Source organism: Herpailurus yagouaroundi, unplaced genomic scaffold (assembly GCF_014898765.1).
Source record: "Herpailurus yagouaroundi ecotype Mexico unplaced genomic scaffold, PumYag 202, whole genome shotgun sequence".
NCBI lineage: Eukaryota > Metazoa > Chordata > Mammalia > Carnivora > Felidae > Herpailurus > Herpailurus yagouaroundi.
In genome coordinates, this window is record NW_024412433.1 from 3590725 (window position 1) to 3617272 (window position 26548).

Here is a 26548-nt window from a genome sequence, read left to right on the forward strand (position 1 = left end):
TCGAACGTTGTTCGAGTATTATTACTGTATTTTTCATAACAGTAATAATAATTAAAGTATTTATTATTGTCTCTTTACATTCTCCTGCCCTTATTGTTTTTTTTTTAATTTTTTTTTCAACGTTTATTTATTTTTGGGACAGAGAGAGACAGAGCATGAACGGGCGAGGGGCAGAGAGAGAGGGAGACACAGAATCGGAAACAGGCTCCAGGCTCTGGGCTGATGGCTCAGAACTCACGGACCGCGAGATGGTGACCTGGCTGAAGTCGGGCGCTTAACCGACTGCGCCACCCAGGCGCCCCTCTCCTGCTCTTATTGTATAAATTAGAATTAAGATGACAGATGTATGTATAGTACAATATAGGCTTCACTTTTTAAAGGAATAATTTATTTTGAGAGAGAGAGAGAGAGAGCAGGGAGAGGGGGGGCAGAGAGAGAGAGGAAGAGAGAGAATCCCAAGCAGGCTCCCCACTGTCCGCACAGAGCCCAGCTCGGGGCTTGAACTCACCAACCATGACATTACGATCGGAGCTGAAACCAAGAGTCAAGACGCTTAACTGACGCAGCCACCCAGGCGCCCCTGTGGGCTTCATTTTTAATGATTCTATTACTTTATATGCTTTTCAGTATCTTCTCTGTGGTACGATTCTAAAAGGAAAGAATTTAATATAAGCAATACTGATGTGTAATATCAGAACTACTGCGTGCATTTTGATAAAGCAGCAAATGTCACATAGCTTGTGGGATTGTTTTTGTAAAGCGTAGGTAGCTGGCAAAGACATGCAATGTTTAACAATAGTTAAATATTAAACAATATTTTATTATATTACATATTCTATAATATTACATTTATATATACATATGTATTATGTATATGTACATATGCATATTATAATATGTAATATATAATATATAAAATATTTTATATATTATTATATATTTATAATATATAATATATTAATATATATTATATATTAATATATGTAATTATATTATATAATTATATTATATATTATTAGTTATAATATAATTAATAATACATATTATATAATATATTTATATATACTATATATTTATATTTATATATTTTATATATTATATAATATTACACTAATTTATATAAATATATAAATATACTTATATTACATGATAAATTAAATAATTAAATATCAAACAACAATAATATTAAACAGTACTTAATTTGTCTTAACAGAAATATTCCGAATAACATGACTTCGAGCCCCGCATCCAAACTAGTGACCACAGCGAAGCCAGTGGCCTCCACAGAAGCAGTGACCACCACGACGAAACCAGTCACAGTAGTAAACCTGCCGGCCTCTAAGCCGGTCGCAGCAAAGCCAGCTGCGCCCAAACCGGCGGCCTCGAGACCGGTGTCTGGGAGACCCGTGGCCGCTAAGCCCGAGGCCACCAAGACGGCCACGGTCAGACCCGCGGTGGCCGCGAAGCCGGCGGCCGCTAAGCCGGCGGCCGCGAAGCCAGCAGCTGTGAGACCCCCTGCCGCAGCCAAACCAGCGGCCGCCAAGCCCGAGGCCGCCAAGCCCCAGGCCGCCAAACTGGCCACCAGCAAGACAGACGCTGCTAAGCCCGTGGGTAAGAAAGCACCGTGAGGGCCCAGCTGTGACATCCTTATTCCCTGCGCTCAGGGCACGTCCTTTGAAGCCTGTTTATAAAGCAGTTGAAATGCCGTCACTGAGCTGGGATTTGTGCATCTAGATGACGGTGCGTTTTAGAAGGTGCCGGTCAGAGCGTGCGATTGTCAAAGCGTTGCTTTTTTTCTGTTAGGAAGCAGCCTGTCTCTTAGCTCTGTGAGGCTGGGGAGCTCCTCTCAAAAAGCAGGTGAAATGGGTCTCCCGCCCTCTGCTGCCTCCTTCCCCCACTGCCCACCCCGGGCCCCGAACCCCATCTCGGGTTTTCCCGCGGGAAGGAGGCCCCAAGATGCACGCTGTGGCAATATTGGGATGTTTGGTTTCATCAGTTGGCAAGTCACAGCCTGGACGATCAACCCCCCTGCCCCACAAATGCCGTCCATGGGGAAGACACCTTCCAGATGGAACGAGATAGGAGGGTGGGCGGGCTAAATGAGATCCAGAATTTGTTTTATCTTTTCCTCTGATGCTAGAAGATACTAGAGAGTCACAAACCATATAGAAAGGTGAAGGCGGAATGAGTGTGTCTGCGAAAAGGTAGAAATTGTCTTCATTTGATGAACAGAGAGAAAGCAGGGATTCTTTTAAAAGAATTTCCTGTCACGCCCTGGAGTTTAAATTTAACACATTCTAAATTACGGAGCTCATTCTGTTTTGGATGTCTCATTTCAGATTAGCACACTGGACTGTGTGTTTTCTTTTTCTTTTTTTTTACGTTCATTTATTTTTGAGAGACAGAGAGTGAGTGGGAGCAGAGGAAGGACAGAGAGAGGGACAGAATCCGAAGCAGGCTCCAGGCCCTGAGCTGTCAGCACAGAGCCCGACGTGGGGCTCGAAGTCACAAACCGCGAGATCGTGACCTGAGCCAGAGTCGGATGCTCAACCGACTGAACCCCCCCAGGTGCCCCTGGACTGTGTGTTTTCAAAGTTTCTCCTTAACAGCACAGGTTCCCCATAGAAAAGAAATAGTGATGCATCTTGCTGATGAATAATGAGATTATGAATTCCACGTTTCGTGTATGTCGGTAGCTTACGAGACTAACGGTTCTTAGGCGCTCAAACAAGAAATTAGTTCCTTGCTCACCCGAATTCCCACCCAGTTGCCTGCTGATACATCGCTTCTGCTCTTCTGCTGCCTGTGTGCTACAGTCACGTGGGGTTTTAAGTTTTATCCCCACATTCTGCTTCCATCTGTTTTCCAGTTAAGGCGTCCCGGGAGGTCCAGGTGTCGGACGTCACAGAGAACAGTGCCAGAATCCACTGGGAGAGGCCCGAGCCCCCCAGTCCTTACTTTTATGACCTCACTGTCACCTCGGCCCACGATCAGTCCCTGGTGCTGAGGCAGAACCTGTCGGTCACGGAGCGTGCCATCGGGGGCCTGCTCGCTGGGCACACGTACCACGTGGCGGTGCTTTGCTACTTGAAGTCTCAGGTCAGAGCTGCCTACCAAGGAAGTTTCACTACAAGTGAGTACGTGAGCCACCCTGAGCAGCCAGTACCTGATTTCCGCATGGACTGTCAAACAGGGCACAAAGGGGATGGTTCTTATTCACTGGATCTGAAATGAGGAGGTTGTCCTGGGTGTTTTGCTTGTGCCCCGTTTCGTAAATTAATCCCGCGGAAGATGGGTTCCTTCTGTTGTCCTGCCGTGGGGGTCCTGGGATGCTTTATGGGGGAAGCCAGATCCGTTTGGCCTAAGGTGAAGCCCCTTCTCTGGGAGAAAGAAATACATTCTTTCGTGGACCCTGACTGGGGCCTTGACTGCCCACCACGACCGTGTTTCTAAAGTTTGTTTGCAAGTTCAGTGAACAGAACACACCCCCCAGAGTCACTGGCTTCTCAGAGGGGAACCTAGGAGTCCCTGCTTCTTACCACCCTAAGACCAGGGGACACGCACAGCCAGGCGCAGAGGGCATCCCATCCCGTCCCCGGTGCAGCAGGCTGCGGCTCTGCCCTCCGTGGCCTCTTGTCTCCCTGGCTCCGCCTCGGCACCGAGGCCCTCGACCTTCCCTTGCATGTGTTTCCAGGCTCTGTTAGCTACAATGCCACCATCCCCCTCCCCTTTGAACCTTCTCCCGGATTCCCCCAGCCCCATGCCTTTCTAGTTGGGCTAGCGTAATTCAGGTCAAGGAATTTTGCCTGAAGAAATGGAATTCCCATCAGTCACCATGTAATCTGTGAAGATGTGGGTGCAAAACGCCTTCCACGCTGGGGCTCCGTTTTCATGGGCGGAACCATGTGGATGGAAGAGGTTCCATGGGAAATGGGAGGATTTGTTCAGAGTTCAGAGATTCCCTCCATTTGCCCAATGAGATGAGCGGACCTCGGGAGTGTCTGTAGAGACTTGGCCGGTCTCTGTGTGTCGGTGGCTCGCCCTTGCATGAGATGGTAACCCAGAAGGGCAGCCTGCCTCAGTTGCTGAGAATTCCTAAGCCCTTCCGTGTCTGTGTTTCTTACCAGTCGCGTGTATTTTCTCTTTTCCAGAGAAAGCTCAGCCTCCGTCTCCACCACAAGCAAGGTCAGCTTCTAGTTCAACCATCAATCTGATGGTGAGCACAGAGCCATTGGCTGGTGGTGAAGCAGGTGAGTTGTGAAGTACTGGGTCCATTAACAACACTAAGAAAGCATTCTACCAGACATTAAAACAAATTTTGTTTATTTACTTTGAGAGAGAGAGAGGGAGAGAGGGAGAGAGATGGAGAGCACGTGCGTGAGCCAGGGAGGGGCAGAGAGTGGGAGAGAGAATCCCAAGCAGCCTCCACGCTGTCAGTGCAGAGCCAGACTGGGAGCTTGATCCCACGAACCATGAGATACGACCTGAGCCAAAACCAAGAGTCAGATGCTTAGCCAGCTGAGCCAACCGGGCGCCCCTCTACCAGACATTTCAAAGCCTTTGAAGCCTCGACTCTGGGGCATCCACTGGGATTCTGATTCTCAGGCAAGTCTGGCTTCTATGGGAATGTTCCACCTCGGCTCTTTGTGGCCCAATGTGGTGTGATTCTGCGTAGTCCAAGTTGTAAATAGTGACTTTCCTTTCCTGTCACCAGACTCTTAAAAGAAAGCCAGATGGCCGTTGCTTTGGGGCTATAGCCAGGAGTTCATGTGTCTGTTCATCGGATTCCCCTGAGGCTCCTGTTGGGACTAGAGTTGATTTATGGTTCGTGAAGCTGGAAGCATAGGGATTTGTCCACTCAGTGACTTAATCTAATGACAGCCGCTTAAAAGAACACAAAACAACCAAGATTAGAACCCGTGAAAGGCATGCGTTTGGAAGCGAACCACGGGAGGGATGTTCTAGTCCTCATTCCCTAAGCACACACCTTGGCTTACCCTATCATCCCACTGTCCGTGTGCCTAAGCCCAAGTGTGTGTACCCTTACGTGAGTGACGAGTTCGACCTGTCTCTGGAACCGACAGCTGATACGTGCTTTTGTTCCTGGGCAGTGGGATTCCGTGATCCTTCCAGACCTTCACCCTTGTCCAGTGGACCCTGAGCTTAGACTGTTCTCCCTTGAGAAACTGATTATTGATATAGTTGGTGTGCTTTGCGTATATATAAGTGTTCTTCAGAAGGTGTTGGCACCGGTCTCCGAAGTCAACGTTCCATGGGCATTTACCTATGGTATTGTTTTATAGACCCCCCTCGCTGCGAAGATGAGTCTTTATTCTTTGATATGCTGGCCGCCATCCGGAGAAGGAAGGCGTTCCTCTTTACAGTGATTATTTCTGCAGTGGACTCTGTTAGAAGGCATTTGCCGAGGCACGCTACCGTTTTTCTGGATTGAAAAGCTCTGTGCTTTCTCAATACTCATGGCATTGTCAGAAGCAGCGACACATTGCTTTCTGAGTCATTAGTGAGGATTCTTTCTTCTTTTCCTCTTTCTTTCTTTCTTTCTCTCTTTCTCTCTTTCTTTCTTTCTTCTTTCTTCCTTTGAGAGAGAGAGAGAGAAAGAAAGTGCACAAGCCGGGGAGAGGGGCAGAGGAACAGGGAGAGAGTCTTAAGGAGGCTCCGCGTCTGGGGCGGAGGCCGACACGGGGCTCGATCTCATGAACCGTGAACTGTGAGATCATGACATCGAGTGTTGGACGCTTAACTGATGGAGCCACCCGGGCACCATGAGGATCCTATCATTTTACTCTTTGCTCTGCAAGTTTTGAAGATGATGTCTGTTTCTTCACCTCCAGTCTTTACCTTTCTGTAGAGACTGCATCCCATCCCATCTGTGTGTAAATAATATTGGATGATTTTTGTCTCCACACCCCCCATCTCTTTGTGGCCCCTCGGGAGGAGAGCCCTCTTGATTCTTTTAGTTGTTTCTAGAGAGAATCTTCTCTATTGCTAGAATATTTTATGCCATCAGTGGACTTGCCCTGTAGCCGTGTATCTGTGCACACATATATCAGTGATCTATATCTGTACCTTTATATATCTGTATCTGTATCTATATCTGTATCTATACTGTATTATGTCTATATCCATCTATCTCTCTCTCTTTCTGTCATCCATTAGTACAGCCACAACCCCTATTGACAGGTGGCATTGGGAGTTTACTAGAAATAAAGTAACTAAGTCAGTGCAGGAATTGTGGAACTATCATACACATAGTTGTGTAATTACTGTAAAGAAATGAATTACATATAGAACTGGAAAAGGTTTAAAAAAAATCTGCTTTTGGAAGCAAGTTTAGGAACTGGTCTATGTTAGAGGCAGCCATGCATTTTTCAAACTCTTGCAGCCTTCCCACTGGAAAAGTTGGCTGAAAAACAAGACGTTCTCTCCTGTTGATATAAATTTATGGGAAAAGAGACTAGAAAGAGATATCGAAGAGAAAGAGATGTAGAAAAGAGATATAGAAAGGATTCAGGAATTCAGGGTAGATAGGGTAATTAAACTTGAACTTGTTCGAGATTGTATAAAAGGATTTTATAAAAGCTTTTAAGGTTGTAATTTTCAACTCAAACTAACAAAAGGAGAAGTATGTGGAGGAGACATCTGTCTTTGCCTCTTTGATTTCTGCACATAAGGTGTCTTCTGAGTCTTGCATGAAGACACCATGGTTGAGCCTTTGTCCCTTGCACGGGGGTCCTTTCAGCTCCTGTCCCCCTTCTGCCCCCTTCCTGGGTCACCTCCATGGTGACTTGGTTCCCAGCATGGTGCTCGAGCTCAGAGAGAAGCGGCAAAGAACTCACTAGGATTTCCCCAAAGATTTGGGTCAGGGAAGATGAAATTCTGACTTCAAAGTAATTGAAATCTGTCTGTTATTTCCTGGTCACTGGTAACTTTACCCCTCAATAGAGAGTAGAGATTGTAAAATTCCTACAAATTTGGTGCTTCATTGAGAGAAAATGACTGAGAGTAAATTCCATGTTAGTTGATATAAACAACATAATCGTTAAACAAGAATCTGACTGGGCTGTTGTGTTTGTTGCTTAAGACTGAGTCATGGGTTCAGAGTTAGGAAAGTCCTTTTAATCCAGATATTTAATTTTTTTTAATGTTTATTTATTTTTGAGACAGAGAGAGACAGAGCATGAGCAGGGGAGGGGAAGTGAGAGAGGGAGACACAGAATCCGAAGCAAGCTCCAGGCTCCGGGCTCCGAGCTGTCAGCACAAAGCCTGACATGAGGCTCGAACTCACAGACCGCGAGATCATGACCTGAGCCGAAGTCAGACACTCAAATGACTGAGCCACCCAGGTGCCCTAATCCGGACCTTTAACACTTAGGTCTCCTTTCACCATGTGGCAGAGAAAAGGGATTTTGGTGGTGCCTGTGAGTCTTTGAGAACTCTTTTGAAGGAAATTGATCAGATACTTACTTTAAAATGTTTAAACCTCCAAATGGCAAAGAAGAATCAGGAGACAAAAGCTTCCCCTGTCTCCCAACCTCCTCCCTCCCCTGTCCCCTGCCATAGTTAAGTCATCTTAGGAACTTTTCCCAGGGGGGTAAAACATTTTTATGATACTCCTATTTTTACAGGTAAAAAAAGAGAGACAGTGAATCGCTTTATTAAGTAACTTTTAAAAATATATTCACTGTATTCTTAGTAGCTGCATCTAAATATCAATTACTATGCATACTATAAATTATCTCTCCAAAGATGTTTTTTCTAGGCAGCGGAGGCAAAGTTAAGTTTAAAAACTGGTTTTTATAGGTGGTTGTGAGTACGGTTTAATTTCTCTTATTCTTTGCAGTACCAGTTAATTAGAAACACGGTTTGTATTTACAAAGATGTGTCCCTTTCTTCGTATTAAAGGTTAGATACTTTTCCTTGCCTTTTTTTTTTTAACCTCCATGAATAAAAGATTCACTGGGGCTTGTTACAAGGAACTGTATTTTGTTACAGCGTAGCACTTTAGATTTAGAACACATGGAGATCACTGTTGGAACTCATGAACCGTGAGATCATGACCTGAGCTGGAACCAAGAGTTGGAAGCTTAACTGACTGAGCCACCCAGGTGCCCCAAAGCTGATAACTTTTAAATGCTCTCATAGACTCTATAGAAATCTCAAATTGGGGGCGCCCGGGTGGCCCAGTCGGTTAAGCGTCCGACTCCGGCTCAGGTCATGATCTCGCGGTTCGTGGGTTTGAGCCCCGCGTCGGGCTCTGTGCTGACAGCTCGGAGCCCGGAGCCTGCTTCGGATTCTGTGTCTCCGTCTCTGTCTGCCCCTCCCCTGCTCATGCTCTGTCTCTCTCTCTCTGTATCAAAAATAAATAAAACATTAAAAAATTTTTAGAAATCTCAAACTATAAAAAAGGCAAGATTTTCAGTTGAACCCTTTATGTGCTTCAAAGAGTAATATCTCTTTCTAATTATAAAATCATAGATATTTGTTGTGGAGAATCCAGAACTTACAAAAAAAAAAACCTAAGAAAATATGACTCCCATAGTTGAAGCATTGATGACCGCTGTTAATGACCCCATGCATAGCCCTCTTAATTTTTTAAATGAATAGAACATGCGGGCATGCACGCATACATGTGCACACACACACATGTACACATGCACACGTCTTTCATGTTTCTTAGGGCACCTTCCACCCTGTGGTTGCTGTTCTAAGACTCCTAGGTTGGCTCCCACGGCTTCTGTGAACAGGTGGGATTCCCTGGCAGGGTTTTCCAGATGCCCTTGCCTCAGTTTCCTCTTGTATTTGGATGGTCACTGGTGCCCACTGACCAGTTCATATTTCACCGGCAAGTGTCACCAGAGAGTGATCTGAATCCACAACCCTTCAGGTCTATCTTTTCAGATGGAACCTATTACGTGGTTATTCTCGGCAAAAGTGAATCAGGAAAGGTTATTGAAAATGTCGCTCCCTATTGGCCTTGAGGCTCCTGTTGGGTCCTCAACGTAAGGAGGAGAAAATTAGTGAGTATGCAGCCTGGCCTTCCTCTCACATCAGAGGGGACTCCGGGCTTCTTCCAGGCTTGTGCCCAAAGGGCACACTCATTTTGGAGTGAAAACCTGGACAACTGTTGTGTCCCAACACTTGTTCTGGGGAAAAGCTCAATGAGGTCCATCTAATCAACACCTCTTTGGACAATAAGACATTTTTAGTTTTGTGTCTCTAAAATGGTTGTTTTAGCACAGACACAGCTGAGTCCCGTCTACACGGCATGTCTCAGAAGTCAGGATGATGGGAACGAAAACTACAAGGCTTCTTAGGACAAAACCTTTCATTTCCATGCTTTAAGAGGGAAGAATCCCACGTTTTTGTCTTCAAACAGTGCAGGGCCCTCATTAATGTTTCTCTGGGTCTACCAAATATCTGTGTGCCCATGGTGCCAGTGCCCCTATGTCATGCTGGTAAAGCTGCAGGGTCTTAGCAGCGACTGTCACTGGCGTAAAGGTTGTGGAGTTGCAGGAGTGATAGTTTGGTGATGGACCATTCCGATGAAAACCCTAGGAGGCTGGAGAAGCCAACCAGTCAGGGAACAGAGTGTCCTTCTGCAGGGCGGCCCCTGGGCTGTGTGGCTTCAGGTCTGGGGAGACTTCCCGTGTCTGCTTCAGAAGAGCACGGGGGAACGGGAACCGAATAGCTAAACAGAGGTGGCCAGGACTGATGGCACGTGGAACAAATTAGATGGAACAGACGTGAGCCATGTGGGGGATGCTCAGGGGAAGAAGGAAGGGGGACGAGTCAACCATTTGGCCCAAGCCTCACACTCAAAGGGGAACCCACTGGCAAATGAGGGATAAATTTTGGTGGTTGAAATACTCTTGCTTTGCTCACTTCCCCGCAAGACATTTCTTGAAAGCCAGGCATTTTCCTTTGGTGGTAGGCACATTTGGGAGGAAGAAGGTGGCTTTTGTAATTGTCATCATTTTTTTCTGGCTTCGTTGGGTCTTCCAAGGCTCTTGGTAGGGCCACTGGCTTTCTGGGCCCTTGAGAGGGTCTGCAACTAGGAGAGACTGTGGAGCCACCAGTCTGTGCCTAGGTGATGGCCTCTCCCATGTCCCCAGGGAATGTTTTGGGCCAATTCTGAGCCTAAATCCTGTGTACCTGAGTCTGGTCCGTGACGGTTGACCCAAGCTTTGTTTTTTTACCTGAAGATTTAAGTTTTCCTTTCACTTCTTGGTGCAGTCAGACCTGCACGTGCTCACCAGCTCTGCGGCTGTGAGCAATCCAGGGGGGTGGGGACGTCAGCCCTGCGTGGGGAGGGCCCGGTGACTCAGGCGTGTTGGCTACTCCCGTAAACATGTAGCACTGTCCCCTCCAGGGAGTTTTATAGAAGGAAGGATTACGTTTTTCAGACTTACAGAAGATGGTTGACATTAATGCTCCTCTTTCCCAGCATGACCTGGAGTTTGCCAGAAGACTCTGTAAACAGATGTTTTCCTGTGGAAGGCTGTAAACTTTTCTTTGCAGGCGTTGTGCAATGGCTCTGACGTCGCCATTACTTTGCAGCTGGGCCACACCAGAAGTATGCATTGAAAACATAAACTTCCTTAACGGGACAAAGAATGCCTCCGTGTCTTCAAAACAGCTTTACGATGTGACATTTTTGCCATCGTGCATTTTACAGCAGCGGTAGCAATTTGCTTTGCTTGTTTAATTTGGCTGCTCTCGAAGGCTGCCAGCACACACACACACACACACACACGCACACACGCACGCACAGGCATACATGCACATATACTCAGAAAGATGTTTCTTTACCACGTTGAGTTTTATTTCCCCTCCACTCGTCTTGTAGTGAGATAACAGCCTTCTGTTTAAAACTAGAATCTGACCGAACTTACGTGCCATTTGGCCGAGGAGTAGAAAGCGCCATAGTTTTAAGAGGTAGTTTCTTAGCTGGGGCTTTAGTGCTGGAGGAATTGGACGGTAAATGGCCCCATGATGGGAAAAGAGGAAACAGTTCATTCCATCTGAAATTATCCAGTAACGATGGCTTGCATTGGGGTCCGAGTAAAATTGGCAAGGTCCTTTCATCGAGGCGACTGCATCATTGCTGTGGGTGAGATTCATGTGCGTCCTACAGCCAGAAGGTGGAGGCGTGGGGAGGGTGACAGGTTTCCCTTCTCAAAACTCTCCTGTTTGCCTGACCAGCCTTGTGATAAGACCTTCAGCTCCTCGCGCTGGGAGCGGAGTCCTTAGCGTGTCCTAAATGATGCTCTGTTCTCATCCCGTTATTAAAGATATATGTAAGCTACCCAAAGAAGAAGGGACTTGCAGGAAATTCATACTAAAATGGTACTACGACGCGGACACCAAAAGCTGTGCGAGATTCTGGTACGGAGGTTGCGGTGGCAACGAGAACAGATTTAATTCACAGAAAGAATGTGAAAAGGTTTGCGCTCCCGGTAAGTGATTGCTTGTTCTTTTTGCGTTTGTGGCTTTTGCAAATCAGACAAGAGGTCCGGGCCGATGATTCACCTTTTTTTAAGATATAAGAATTACAGTGATTATGGTGGATAGGACAAAGGGGGTACGTTGTATCTTTAGATACGGAAGATGCTCAAATAGAACACGTGAAATTAATTTTCTGAATTATTGCTATTTCCTAAAAACATTCTTGTGTACTTGGGTTTTTGCCCACGAAGAAACACAAGACCAAACTATTCTTTCCTGCTCATCTTTAAATAATTTTGCTTCGTCTTTATACTGATGTGGACACTGGGGCCACCCAGTATCTCCCTTACGTTGGGCAACTCGACTGCTAACACAGAAAGAACAGCTTCTCCGGGTGCCCAGCTGGTGCCAGAATGGGAAAGTACAGGGTGCCCAGGGGCCTGGCTGGTGATGCAAGGCAGCCGATGGGCTCAGATTGCACACGCAGACCCAGACCCCAGGCCAGGGAGTGCCAGGGGCGCCGTTAAAGGCACTGAGCGGGGAAGAAAGACTGGGGAGGAAAACTAGAAGCCGCGGGATCGTTTTTGTGTCCTTTTGGGTCAGTGATGTGGCTTTTTTCCCCCTTCTCTTCTCTCCCACCCTCACTGGCCCGCCCCCTCCATCAATGCTCAGCGCTCGTCAACCCCGGAGTCATGGCTGCCATGGGGACCTAAGCGTGGCCGACCAGCACCACATACCTCTTGAAGAAGGAGGCAGCCATTTCCGAGTCGTCTCTGTAGAAGCTCTGGGTATAGACATCCTTGCACTGTTCCATTTCCCGCTTTGATGTACGTTCGAACTTGGGACGAACCGTTCTGCCGCATGACCTATCAATATGGTGCTAAATGTGTCTGTGGACCCAACGCTCTCTGTCTCCAGGCAGTTATATCGTATACTTTGAACGTTGTGTAATAGTTATCCACTGCTGGTGTTTATGTGGACATGTCTGTAAGCTCAGATCCCCTCTGGAGTTTCACGCTCTGCCTGTGTCGGGCAAGGGTAAGATCTAGAACGGAACTCCGAATTTCACTGCTACTCTATATACTTCTGCTTGGTTCATTTCTTCCCTCTTGCTTAATGAGCATGACTTAATGAGCATGCCTAAAGAGCATGACTTTAGATGGAAAGCCTGTGTACGGTGAAGAAATACGACTCCAACTTTTTAATCTCCCCCCCAATTTCCTAGATTAGATGTCAAGCTAATTTTCTTTTCCTAAAGCCTCTAACAAACGACCTAGTTAGAAGGAAGCAAAATCCCTGAATCTTGGTGCACTGTTGTGGGACCAATGCCTTCATTAAAGAATGAAGAAAGTCATAATAGAGAATATTTTTGGCATTCCTCTAATGTTGTGTGGTTTTTTTTTTTTTTTAATGCAGGGTGGGGGGTGGGGAGGGGGTTTAATTTTAATTTTAAAGATTTTAGGAAATTTATACAAAGAAACTTTTTAATAAAGTATATTGAAAGTGTTGTGGGCTTGGTGTCATTGGCCGTCTGGTTTTCTGTAGCACTTACTGTCACAGTGACCCTGGGCCGGGGAAAGGGGGCCCAGCCCAGGCCCATGGTCCTGGGCACCACCCTGTGTTTGCAGTGGGGGATCAAGACTGCCCTGTCTCACCAAGTGTGGGGACACCGGGGGCTCAGCCCACTGGCACTGCAGTGCTCTGGGACCCAGTGGATCACCTTCCTTGCTTAGGCCCCCTTTCTGGAGTCTGTGATCTTTTGCAGCCAGGCTGACATTTATCCTCTGTTCTGACTTCTAGTGAGACCCAGAGCCATGGCCTCCTTCCCTGCCTGTTCTTTTTATTTATTTATTTTTTTAATTTTAAGTTTGTTTGTTTACTTATGTATTTATTTCCGAGAGAGGCAGAGAGAGTGAGCGGGCAGAGGCAGAGAGAGAGAGAGAGACAGAGTATCCCAAGTAGGCTCCACACTGCCAGCATGGAGCCCGATGTGGGGCTAGAACTCACAAACTGTGAGACCATGACCTGAGCCGAAACCAAGAGTTGGATGCTTAATTGACTGAGCCACACAGGTGCCCTCGTGCCACCTCTTTAAAGTGACTGTTTCTGGGGTTTCAGTTTGCTCTCACCCCACAATGACTGAGAGATGGGACACACTTGGTCAGGACGACTCATTTCTGGTCTCAAAGACAAAACCTAAGCTTTTTTTCCCTTAAAGACCTTTTTCTCCCGTCTTCAGAAAGAACACAAGACCCAAATAAATACATATTTCGGGGGCACCTGAAACCCACTTAGGAGAGACACTGGATTCCTTTGCCAAAACACATCTGCTCTGACAAGTGCTCCTGACAGATGGCAGGGGCTGTGGGCATGGGCCGAGCTGCTTTGTGTGAGACCAGGGATGACCCTGTCACTTGATCCACGGAGAGGAACGGGAGGTCAGAGAGTGTGCAAAGTTCCCTGCGAGCCACTCCCTGTGACTTCCACCCGGGTCTTTGGGTGACATCTTTAAATTCTCAAAATATGCTCCGAGTGGCCCCATCTGCCTAGAAACTGGTGGAAGGAGTGGGCTGTGTGCCTGTATCGGGGTGGTGGACACATAGAAGCAGAAGGAAAGGGGTGGGCAGAGGAGACCTCTGTTGGGAATTTGCAGGAATTTGAGGGAGGACTCAAGACTTCACAAGACATCCGGGCTGTGAGTTTACCTGCCTTCTTTGGGACTGAGAGGGCCTGGATGGACACCAGGGCAGCTTCAAGGGAACCAAGAAGCTTTGGGAAGCCCTCGGACACTCTCACAGTCAGGGCATCCCCCCGACACCTCTACTCGCGTCCTGTGCAGAAGCCCCGTGGGGTTCCTCTCATGCGAGCAATGCACCACACCAACCCTTCCCCCCCGGGGGCCCGCCTCGCCCTCGGGGGCGCGGCTTCCCCCCCCCCCCCCCGCCATCTTTAAGGACCCCTTTTTAGGATAAGGCCATCCCAGGGGACTTCCGAAGGAACTCCCTTCACATGGATATTCAACCTGGGTGGGAAATGTGCATTCTGTGACTTTCTCGGGAACAGCTGCCCCCAAAGTCCCCAACCTTAGAGGAAGAGCCCCCCCCTTCCCTATAAATAGGCCCATGTGCCTCCTCTCGGGCTGCGTGTATTCGTCAAGTTCGTACCATCAGAGCAAAGAAATATTTGCAGTGGGGCCAGGGAGAGGGGGCATCGCAAGTGTAGTGGATGGAACATAAGCCATGAAACAGTCTGTGATTGTTCGCTGGGGCCCCTGCACACTGGGCAGCTGACATAACAGATTTATTCTCTCACAGCTCTGGAGGCTGGATGTCCCAAATCAAGGAGATGGCAGGGCCACGCTACCCTGAAATCTGTAGGAAATCCTTTCTTCTTCCTACTTTCTGGTGACCTCCTGACTTGCAGCTGTATTGCTCTGGTCTCTGCCTCTGTCTGCACAGGCCGTCTTCTCCTAAGGACACCGGTCAGATGGGATTAGGGACCCACCCTACTATGGTATGACTCACCTTAACTTATTATGGCTGCCATGACCCTATTTCCAAATATCCTAAGGTACTGGGGGTTGGAGTCCTGGCATATCTTTTGGGGGGAAGGGAGTAGAGAGTGCACGACTGAGCCCATAACACAGCACTAGCTGTTCCTGTACCCGCTCCCAACCTGCTTGCTCCAGGGTCTAGCTAGCCCTCCAGTGAGGGCTTTCCGCTGAATCCGATCACTTCCTTTAAAAAAACATTTTTTTAAATGTTTTATTTATTTTTGAGAGACAGAGAGACAGAGCATGAGCAGGGGGAGGGGCAGAGACAGAGGGAGACACAGAATCGGAAGCAGGCTCCAGACTCTGAGCTGCCAGCACAGAGCCTGATGCGGGGCTTGAACTCACGAACTGAACCGTGAGATCATGACCCGAGCTGAAGTTGGATGCTCAACCGACTGAGCCACCCAGGCACCCCTGAATCCTATCACTTTCTAGTCGCTTTTGGTTATGGAAACCATCGCTACTGGATCTTAAGGCTGGGTCCCATCCTTTTTAAAACTTAAAGAATATGAGTGGGGAGGGGCAGACACAGAATCCGAAGCAGGCTCCAGGCTCCAAGCTGTCAGCACAGAGCCCTACTCGAGGCTCGAACCCATGAACCATGAGATAATTACCTGAGCCGAAGTCAGAGGCTTAACCGACTGAGCCACCCGAGGCGCTCCAGGACTTAAATATACACTTCACAGCCTTTCGCTGTGAACCCCGCACAGGCTGGCTTCACCGCCCTGCGTGGAGTCAGGGTGGAGAAGTCTGTGGCTTATTCTCTTCCCCCATTCGTCTTTGTAGCCAGGCCTGTGGGGTTCTGTGCTGCAGCGCCCTCCTGGCTCCCGGGGCGAGGCTGGCCCTGGCTCCCTGCTGCTGCCCTGCTAACCCGCCCTGCCCTGCCCCGGCCTCCCTCTGAGTCAGGGTCCCCAGTCTGGCTTCTTGAGGCACATATTGGTTCTCTGGAAGAAACTGGGGGCCTACCTTGGGCAGTGTGGCTTCCTGCCACCCTAGGAAGTGAGTCCCTTCCCTTCCCCGTGGAAGGTGAAAGAAGCAAGCACTGCTTTGCCCTCTCAGGGCCACCATGACCTTGTCCCATCTATCTTGTTCTATCTCAGCAGTGACTCGGGGCAGTGTGCTTTGAGCTGGGCCCTTGACCAAGTCTGAGAGAGCAGGATCTAGCAGGTAGGTAATACCCGTCCTGTGGGAACTCAATAAGCAGAGAGTTCTGGGCCCTGGCCCCCTTCGCGACGGGCTGCATACTGCACTCCCCCATTCTTGGCCTTAGGGGCATCCAGAAGGAAGACTTGAACCCAAGACACTGGAGAGAAGCTTCTCACACATTCCATGGCTTATGCCACACAAGTGCCCTTTAACAAGCTGCCTCTGCCCACCTCCAGCAGCTGCCTCCTGTCTCCCCCTCCTCTTCTGTCACCCAGATGCTTATAACCCTTTGTGCCCACAGCGGTGCTGGCCCGCCCCCTGGCATGGGCACTTCGTCTGGGAAAGCAAAACCCCAAGAGATGGGGAATGGTGGACATTGTGCTTCCTGCGCTGTTCCCAGGACGTCTATTTAGCCCCCACCAAAAAAAAAAAAAAAAAATCAACTTTATGGGACATCTGGGTGGCTCAGTCGGTTAAGCATCCAACTTCAGCTCAGGCCATGATCTTGCGGTTCATGAGTTCGAGTCCCGCATCGGGCTCTGTGCTGACAGCTCAAAGCCTGGGCCCTGCTTCGGATTCTGTGTGTCCCTCTGTCTCTATTCTTCCCCTTCTGGCGCTCTGTCTCTCAAAAATAAATAAAAAAAAAAAATCAACTTTGCATACAAGAAAACGCATCCATTTATGCATATTGTTTGCTGAGTTTTGACGGATGTTCCCGTGGCGTGCCCCCCATACTTACGATGTGTAACATTTCCCCGTGTGCAACTTTGCTCCCAGTAAATTTCCACGTGGAAATTTGTCCCAAGAAAGCAATCAGGTGCACACAAATTTTTGTCCAAGGATATTCCCTGCAACGTTATTTGCGATGACAAAAATGAATTTGAGGCCATCAAAATGGGTAACGAGAGGGGGATGCTGAGATTCATCATGCTTTGCTGACAACAGAAAAGGAAAAGTAACCATTAAATAGGTCATAATATTGGTAAGTGGCCCAGGCCGCTAATCAGTTGCAGTTTATGATAGAATATTAAAAAATGATACAAATCTGTATATTTAGTACGATAATAGCACACACACACACACATATACATGCACACACAAATATATGTTTCTTTCTAACAAAGGGAAAATATATTAAATAAGCAAATGCGGCAAAAATTTCCTGGCCAGCTACAGCGCTGTCCCTTCCCTCACATCTAGACCCTAATCTTCTAGCTGTTTCTCACCCTCATATGAATTACAAGGTAGAGCCGAGCAGTCCTCAATAGGCTCAGCCACACCAGATTTCCCATTTTAGCACAAATATCTCCTTTCTAGAAGATTCTGTTTTGTTCAACCGACACTTGGTTATGTTCATTCATTTTACAGACACTGAGCACATCGTGTGTGTCCCTGGGGGTTCACGTTCTCACGGCGGGAGACAGACAAGAGTGGAAAGTGGGACAAGAAGCGAACGCCAGCCAGGCTGCTATGGGAGCTGGCCCTGCTGGGGCGGGGGGGGGGCCACCCAATTCCGGCAGGGAGACCAGGGGGCATGGCTGGGGAGTCCACTGTGACGGAACGCTTGCGGATGTTGAGGGAGGCGGCCAGGTGGCTAACTGAGGAGGGTTCTGGGAAGAGGGGACCGTAGAGCACAGAGTCCTCCTCTCAAGCAGAAGGAGGACCACCGGGGAAGACCATGGCAGGGCTGTGGAGAGCCAGGGGAGGGCCGGAAGGCACGCCGGTGGCCCCATAAGCCCGCTGGCCTGTACTCTGTGCCACAGGAGGCGCCGCTCAGCAGCTCCATCAAGGGGCCTGCGTGCTCTGCTATGAATTTTAAAGGGTCCCCTGGCCGCCTTGCGTGGACGAGACATCCGAGCAGCGAGACGGTGGCAGCAGCGACGACACTATGGCAGAAACTCAGGTGACAGTGAGAGGCAACAGTGGCCAAGACCGAGAAATAGTAGAGGAGGCGAAGTGTGGGCTCTGGGTACCTTTTGATCTGAAATATGCGAGAATGGGAGTAATTTCTGTGTTCCAGTCTTTCGCATTTATTCCCACCAAGGAGCTAAAATAAATTCCTGCGTTCGATCATCTGTCCTGCGCTTGCGTTCAGCAAAGTGTGGTCTGAGCCGCAGGAGCCCTGACCCCTGACAGCTGTGGACTTCTTTCCAAGACCCGTCCTTTTGCCAGCCCACGTCACAGACTCTGTGTCCTTCCTCGAACCCTGGTGGGCCCCAGATCCGAACGTCCACATGGTTCTTTCTGGGGTAGCGTCAGAGAACTGCCAGATTGGGCTTCTGGATGTGGCTTGCCACACCTGTTTTGGGTTTTGTGAGCAAGGACTAAACTTCTACAGGTAATGCACTGAGGTTTGGGGCTGTCCTAGCAGCTCGTGTGACGTTAATAACAACGCGTCTCTATCCAGGAGCAGTTGTGTGTCAGGCAATGTACGAGGTGTCTCACACACACTCCCTCGGGCAGTGCTGTCTGGGTGTGGTCATCACTCCGGTTTTCACAGATGATGCAGCAGGGGGGGCCCCGTGGTCCAGTTCACCCAGCTAATGATCTAATGGAGGCTGAATCTGAGCCAGACGTCGTGACCCAGATGCGCTCCAGAGTTTCTGAGGACATATTGGTTCCTGCAGGACCCTCGCCGTCTTCTCCAGGGGCTTCGGACTGCTTCCCTGGGGGTTAGATTTCGGCTGTGGCTCTGTCTTCTCCCAGCACAAAGCAAGCCCTACCCAGCACCCTGCTCGAGACCTGGTGTCACTTTCTGTGGACAGAGGTTCTCTCTTAGTCCTGCCCTCTTCTTTGTGTTATAATTGTTCTCGGGTCTTTCTCATTATCCAGAGCTTCTCTGCTCAGGGAAGGACTCAGAGAAGCTAGACGTTCAGCTCAAGTTTAGGGCCTGAGTAGGGAGGATGGCCTGCTCAAGCCTCTGCGGCCAGGTCACTGGGACATCTGTTTGGACCCAACTATTAGCGCGTTTCAGTCCGTATGTCATCATCTTGGCTGGATTTGTGAATATAAGTGCCTTCAACTACCCTTCTCCAACAACTTTCTATATAACTTAAAAAAAAAAAATCACAACAAGCATGAATGGAAGCCGGTCTTTTTGTAGGAAGCCAGTTATCATGAACTCGGAAGACCAATCTTCAATTTCGTCCCCCATGGTGATTCATTTTTAGGGAACAGTTCAGATTTCCCTGCCAATTCCTTGTTGTCGAACTTCCAGCTGGACCTGGCTGCTCCTCAGGAGCCAGGTCGTCCGGGCCCACCCATCTGGGAGCTGCTTCCAGAGAAGCTGGGGGCTGTTGGTGGAGTGGTGCCACCGGGCCACAGTCCAGGCTGCCCAGTGGCCTGCTCCTTCTCCAGCTTCAGTTTGCCGGTCTGAGCTTTAATGCTGTCTGGGCCTCCCACCTTCCCCCGAGCTGACATGATGGGCTGTTCTTAGCGCCACTGGGTTCTCGGGGGGGTGGGGGTGTCTTTCTGCTTGTTTGGAATCACGACTCCAGAGCTGGACAGTCCTTCAGAGGTTCGGAGGCCCAGTGTGGAGCCAGTTCACAGATGTCTTTCTGCATTGTTCCTGATCTTAGAGGCCCACATGGGCAGGCCAAAGAGCGAAATACCGAAGAAGGGGTATTTTATTTATTTATTTATTTATTAAATATTTTATTTATTTTTGAGAGAGAGAGAGAGAGAGAGGAAGCTAGGAAGGGGCACAGAAAGAGCAAGACACAGAATCCGAAGCAGGCTCCAGTCTCTGAGCTGTCAGCATAGAGCCCGACACGGGGCTCGAACTCACAGACCGTGAGATCATGACCTGAGCCGAAGTTGGACGCTCAAGCGACTGAGCCACCCAGGCACCCCAAAGAAGGGGTATTTTAAAGTTCAGTTGTTATAGCCCAGAGACGTTTGGGGAGGCGGGTAATGGGGGAACAGCCAGGGGAGAAAGGGCCAGTCTGTGCATAAGGGCAACACCTTCCAAGTAATACTCAACCTGGAAAGTAGATACTCTTTTCCTGCCTTAAGTCACAGGTGTCTGTGAAAACCCTCAGGCCACGCTGTTGCAAAATGTCATCTCGTGGAAGGGGCTTGGGCATCTGTAGATGGAACTCGCCAAGCAGGTTTGAATTCGACAGGAATGCTGAAGTTCCAGGATTGGCACTAATTTTCCGGGAGATGTTCGAAACAGAAATAGCACAATACAAAAAACAAAAACAAAAAGTGGTGAAGTCGATGCACTCGAGGAAGAATACTTCTACTTGGAAAGACCCAAGTTAGGGCAGTTGCGCTTGAGGGGAGCAATTCTGGTTTAAGAAGCTCGTGGTCATTTGTGCACCAGTCTTTGTTCAGGTGCCTCTAAGAGCAGACCCTGACTGCTGGGTTGCAGGTAGTTGGTTCGGGAAAGTATGTGGGAAGCGCAGCTGAGGGAATTGAAAGGAAGTACAGAGAAAAGTCAAGAGCAGGTGCGTTAATTTTGGGCAGGCTCCCCCTCTGGGTGGGGTGGCCGTAGACACCTGGGGCTTCATCCTGCTGGGGAGCCGCCAGGAGCCGGGGAGAAGTGTGATGGGGGGGGGGATGGGCGCTTTTCTCTTGACTCTCATCTCTTGTGGTTGGGGCTACGATGGGGGCGTTAAGTCCCAGCACTTCTGGGTTGCCTAGGCCCGCACTGTTGCTACAGAAAGTCCTCAGGCCAAGAAGCAGGGAGACGTGGGCCCTTGGGGTGGAAAGCTGTTGGCACGCCTCGACCCGTCCACCGTGGCTGCGGGGGAGCTCACAGGTGGGCTGAAGAGTGGACATAAACAGCAACGGCTAGCAGCCTGGTTGGACACGAACCCATGGGAGCTCAGTGGACACAAAAAATCGAGCCGATGAGAGAGGATTGTCAGGGAGGACAGAGGGGATGCTCTATTCCTGGCCACTCTAGTGGGAGCAGTGATTGAGCAGATACTCTGAGCTCTCCCCATGGACCCCCATGGGCCCGGCACTCCACCGGGCTGGAGGCGGCAAACTGTCTTGGCGAAGGCCCATCCGGTGTCCTTCGGTGCAGGAGCTCTAGAGAGAGCCATGGTGCTTGTGGTCTGCATTCTGGCTGTTTCTCCGGCTGTTGGGGCTCCTGTCCGTTTTGGGAAATGAACTGGTTTTCTAAGTCTTCCCGTTGTTGCTGCTAGCTACTCGATATCCTTCTAAGAAAGTAGTTTTCTGGGTGTGTTCACCAGAGTGAGTTTCTGGCACTTGCAGCCTAGAAGCTGAAGTGGGACAGACTTTTGTGGAGTAGCTACCATGTGCCAGGTGCTACACGAGGCCTCCAGACGCAGGACGGACGGTACACGCTCCCTGTCTCTGCAGCAGTCAGACTGTGTGGAAGTAAGGATGCATCACGGGGGGGGGCAGAGGGTCTGTGGGGTTAGGGCAAGCCTTCCTAGCCGTTGGTTTATCAGCTCAAGCCCAAAAGGCAAAAAGGGAGCCAGCCATGGGAGGACCTGGAAGAACATTCTAGGTGGAGAGAAGGGCCGGGCCAAAGTCTCTCCTGAGTCTGGTGCATGGACTCTGGTACTTGGGAGAAATAGCAGGGCGGCTGCTGTGGCTGAGGCAAACACGGGAGCGGGGGTCTCAGGAGCCGTGGCCCCGGTTTAGAGAAAATGGAGGCTTGAACCAGGCGTTGGCCATGGCAGTGGAGAAGAGAGGACGGGTTCGGACTTATTTGGGGGATAGAATCCACACGGCATGCTTACGACTTAGACACATGGGTCGGAAAAGAAGCTAAATGGTTGGTGATGCCTTTTACTGAGATGAGGAAAAACGGAGGGGGAGGGGGAGCATCAGTGTTGGTTATCTTCAGAAGTGCGGTTGGGGAGTCAAGAATTGTCTCAGGTTCATTTTATTTTATTTTATTTTATTTTATTTATTTATTTTATTTTATTTTATTTTATTTTTTTATTACTATTTATTTATTTTTATTTTATTTATTTATTTATTTTATTTTTATTTATTTTATTTATTCCTTCCTTTAAATGTTTATTTATTTATTTTGAGAGAGAGAGAGAGAGAGCGCATAAAGGGTGAGCGAGGGGCAGAGAGAGGAAGAAGGAGAGAGGGAATCCCAAGCAGGCTCCACACTCTTAGCGCAGAGCCTGACTCGGAGCTCCGTCCCATAGAGCCGCAAGATCATGACCTGAGGCGTAGTCAGGAGTTGGACGTTCAACCAACTGAGCCCCCCAGGCACCCCCCTCATGTGCATTTTAATTCAGGAAGCCCACCCATCTTCGAAGTGGTGTCAGGGAAATAGATGCAGCTCCAGGGAGCGGCTGGGGCGAGGGGTATAAATGTGGCAGCTTGGGAACATAAAATCCTTTGAGCCATGAGTGCCGATAAATGGCCTGGTCTGCAAGTAGGTAAGGAAGGGAAAGGGAGTCAGGAGAGGCCTCTCGGCTCGTTGACAGTTCGGGCCGAGCGGAGGAAACAGGCCAAGCCCAGGAGGGACGGGGGTCACGGGAAGCACGAACGCGAACTTGTTTCAAGGACACGGAGACTTTTGTTGCACTGAGTCCTGCTGAGACCGGGCCGGGGAGGTCTGGAGAAGACCCGTGCGGATGCTGACGTGTGCAGTACATGTTCTCAGTGGCCGGGAACTGGAGCCCTGTCTCGAATTGGCTTGGGCCCTAGGAACAGCCTTTGCCTCCGCTGCACAGAAAATCTGGAGCCTGGACTGCGCGACTGGCGAGTCAGGTGGCTGGATGATGCCTCTGAGGGTCCAGGTTCCATCCTCGTTGCGTGCTGTTTTCAGTTTGGGCTCACCCTCAGCCTGGTACCAAGATGCTCTCATTTGGACACGGCACCATTGCAGGGAAGATCAGGACCCGCGCTTCTGTGGCTTTCTCGGGAGCGAGGGAGTGTCTCCCCACAGCCCCCAGCAGACATCCCCAGTCATTGGCGGGACGACTGGCAAAGAAGCCCCCCACCCTTCAGGCCCAGGAGCCTAAAGATAGGTGGGATGGTGGTCAGGAGGATGTGGGTCGACTGTATCCACTATTGTATCTATCCATCATGGTGCGGGTCTGCGTGGATGCATCCACGGCTCCTGACGGTATGTGCCATTTAAGAAACCGCATATAGTTCACCCACTAGTATGGTAAAACCTTGGTTTGCAAGCATAATTTGTTCTGGCAACATGCTTGTAATCCAAAGCACTTGTGCATCAAAGCGAATTTTCCCATAAGAAATGATGGAGACTCAGATGCTTTGTTTTGCAATCCAAACATAGTCGTATAAAAATGATTACAATACTGTCATATAATCTGAAGTAAAAAAAAAATACAAAATATAGAGAAAGACACAAATTAACTCACACTTTGAAAACCTTCGCGGCTGGCACGAAGGAGGCAAGAGAGGAGAGGGTTGTTGTGTAGGACGACTTTCACTATCACTAACTGATGTTGACTACAGAATTGTATGAATAAACTCGTGTCCTACTGTATTTAATGTAATTGGAAATAAAGCGGGAGAGAAAAGGGTCTGTGTCTGCTGGAAGCCTGACCTAGAATGAAGCAAAGCCTCGCTGAACTTACTCTCATGTGGAAAAGCAAAGGAGTGTCCATAGGTGCTTTGAAGTGACAAAAAATACACTAGTGCCAGTTATGGGCACCTTCCAACGTTCTGAAAAATCACTGATTTCCACCAAACACCGTGGCCTGAGACCAAGCATCTGAGCACGGGAAACGATCACCTACAGTCTTGGAGAGAGAGAGAGAGAGAGGGTGAGAAGAACCATTGGCTCAGTTGTGATCATGTGGTGTTTGATGTCACATACTACTCGATTGCAAAAGACGTCACTCGTTTATCAAGTGAAAATGCATTAGAAATGTTTGCTTGTCCTGCGGAACACTCGCACAACAAGCTACTTGCAATCCCAAGGTTTCACCGTACAAGGTAGATTCTTCTCGATGAACTCTCTTGACGTCTTCCAAAGGAAAAGCAGAATACAGAAACAAAGCTTTATAGCTTTTGTCGAGGAGCGCTTGAGCTAATGGGACTTATTGACATTTAGTTTATTGTGGGTCCATCACGGTGGCCCAGGAGAACTCCGGACTGTCAGCTCCACGGCCTCCACGAGGCACCTTTCACTGCAGGTCTTGATTGGGATGTCGGGGGTCTCTGCCCAGCACTCCAGCCCACACCTAACTCCCCACCCTCTCAATTTCCTGGCAGCCTTCACTAACTCCTGGGCCAGGTTTAATGCTTGTGACCTACAGCTAGGTTTTGGCAAACAGTATGGTGGTTGAACAGGAGCCTAGGGCTGTACAAACGACTTCAAACATTTCCCCATCTATGTTTTTCTATATCTAGTGGGGCAACAGAGGGCTTGGCCTTACGCACAATAAATGGTTTGTCGAATTTCTGACCTCATCAAGGGAGTTAATACTACTCACGATAAGACACAACTTCAGGATATCAAAAACAAAGATTAACCACTTCCAGAAACACAAACTTAGGCAGATTTCACTGTATTCAGAATTAAGGTAAAAAAGTTAGAAATACTCTAATCCTCGGACGCCTGGGTGGCTCAGTCGGCTAAACGCCTGACTCTCGATTTCAGAGTTTCTTGGGTCCGATCGTGATCTCATGGTTGGTGAATTCAAGCCCTGTGTCAGGCTCCACCCCGACAGTGTGCAGTCTGCCTGGGGGATTCTCTCTCTCTCTCTCTGCCTCTCTCTCTCTCTCTCTCAAAATAAATCAATAAAAATTTAAAAAGAAAGAAATATTCAAATCCTAATTCTATTCTGTTTCTATTCTATTCTATTCTATTCTATTCTATTCTATTCTATTCGTCTTGGAACATATTCTGAAAACTATTTCCTTCTGTGACATTGCCCTGGGAAAGGCGTGAGCTGAGGACTGGGTCTGTTTAGCATCAAGCTCTAACCAACTGGCCGGGCGAACAGCTTTGATTTGTAAAGTAAATGTCTGAAGGGGATTTATGTGAGTGACTCTAAAGTGTCTGCCACAAATGAATCACACGAGGATTGTCTTTCCTCAGACTGTCAGAAGGCAACGTAGCTGTCGGCTCAACTCTTCCTCCGTATCTGAGTTTCAAAATAAAAACCTATTTTCACGTAAAGGATGCTTGTTCCCCGGGCTCCCTTGCTGGGCCCAAAGAGCCCTCTCGGATGGAAATCTGTCCTCTGCGCGGGGTCCGTGCTCCTGTCCCTGTGGCCACCCGATGGGACTTTCTCAGGCCTTTTAGGGAAACGGACTCAGCGTCTGGAAGCATTTCAGCCGCTCCGTTCCCGTTTGCACACATGGAACCTATCGCCTGCCTTTTAGCCGGAGAACATCTGCCCGCGTGGCAGAGAGGAGGGGCTAAAAATAGCCCGGGGTAGTTCACTAGGCTTTGCAGCCGCAGCCCATTTATATCTACTGCGAAAATACAGGAACTGTCTCCTGGGTCTCGTCGGGACCCTAATTCTCTCATTTGGCAGAAGCTGTTACTCAAGCCCCACCCCAAATTGATTTTTGTTTTTCAGAGAGGGCCCCCCCCCCCAGCATGGAGCCCCTCAGGTCGGTCGGGTCTGTAAGTGCCCTGGCAGTGAGGGGGGTCATGCCTCCTTGGTGTCTGGGCCCCCAAATTCCCCCCCTTCCTCACTAAGGGGTTTCCAAGTGGGCAGAAAAGACCAGGCCACAGCAGCCTCCGTGACCGCATCTCAGAGACCACCCTCAGGCTCCGCCCCTGAGTCTGGAGCTCACAGGGTGTGCCAGGTTTAGGCGTGGTCACAGACCCCGACCAGGGTCACAGATGACTAAGGTCAGAGGACAGGCAGATGGGGGGGACTCGTCTCTCTCACAGGCGTGCAGGTTTGATGACTTTAATACACGACTGCCGACTAAATGTCCTCTAGGCAAGAGTGGCCCTTGGGCCACCAATTTTCAATCTCTGGTTCAGAGACACCGAGTTAAAATTCAGTTTCGCTGCGTCCGGTCTGTCGTATACGGATCGTGCAACATTTTGCAGCCGTGGCCTGGAAATGGAGTCCCCTCGACCTTAGGGTCACTGCATGTGACCCCAACAGAGGTACGGAACACATGGCAGGGCCTGGAGGGGTTCACCCTGTGCCCGACTAGGACGGTTGCCAAAGTTGTCCGAGAATTCATTACATTCGGCAACGCTGCTTTCGTATAGGCGCAGCAGGGAACCTGAAGGAATTCCCTGCTAGTCCTGGATGTGCTGGGCTTCGGGGCCCTGAGGAGAGAGAAGAAAACGCCCGCTATGGGAGCCAAATGCCGGAGACGTTTCCATAAATGAAATTCCCGGAGGAAGAAGTTTCTGGAAACAAAGCTACAGACCAGGTCCCCCTTCTCCACCTGGCCTTGGGTTTTGTCTCCTTCGGTCACCGTCACAGC

General features: G+C 49.1%; 1 protein-coding gene across 7 annotated transcripts in view; it reads left to right on the forward strand.

The window, feature by feature from the left end:
* Nucleotides 1-12850, forward strand: part of COL6A3 (collagen type VI alpha 3 chain) — an 81023-nt gene extending 68173 nt beyond the window's left edge. For all 7 annotated transcript variants that reach the window (XM_040450565.1, XM_040450566.1, XM_040450567.1 and 4 more), the window contains 5 exons: nt 1214-1611; nt 2870-3133; nt 4152-4250; nt 11313-11477; nt 12139-12850. In XM_040450565.1, coding sequence (XP_040306499.1) covers nt 1214-1611; nt 2870-3133; nt 4152-4250; nt 11313-11477; nt 12139-12179 — 967 coding nt within the window. In that variant the 3' untranslated portion in view covers nt 12180-12850. The remainder of the gene's footprint in view (nt 1-1213; nt 1612-2869; nt 3134-4151; nt 4251-11312; nt 11478-12138) is intronic.
* The last annotated feature ends 13698 nt before the right edge of the window (nt 12851-26548 follow it).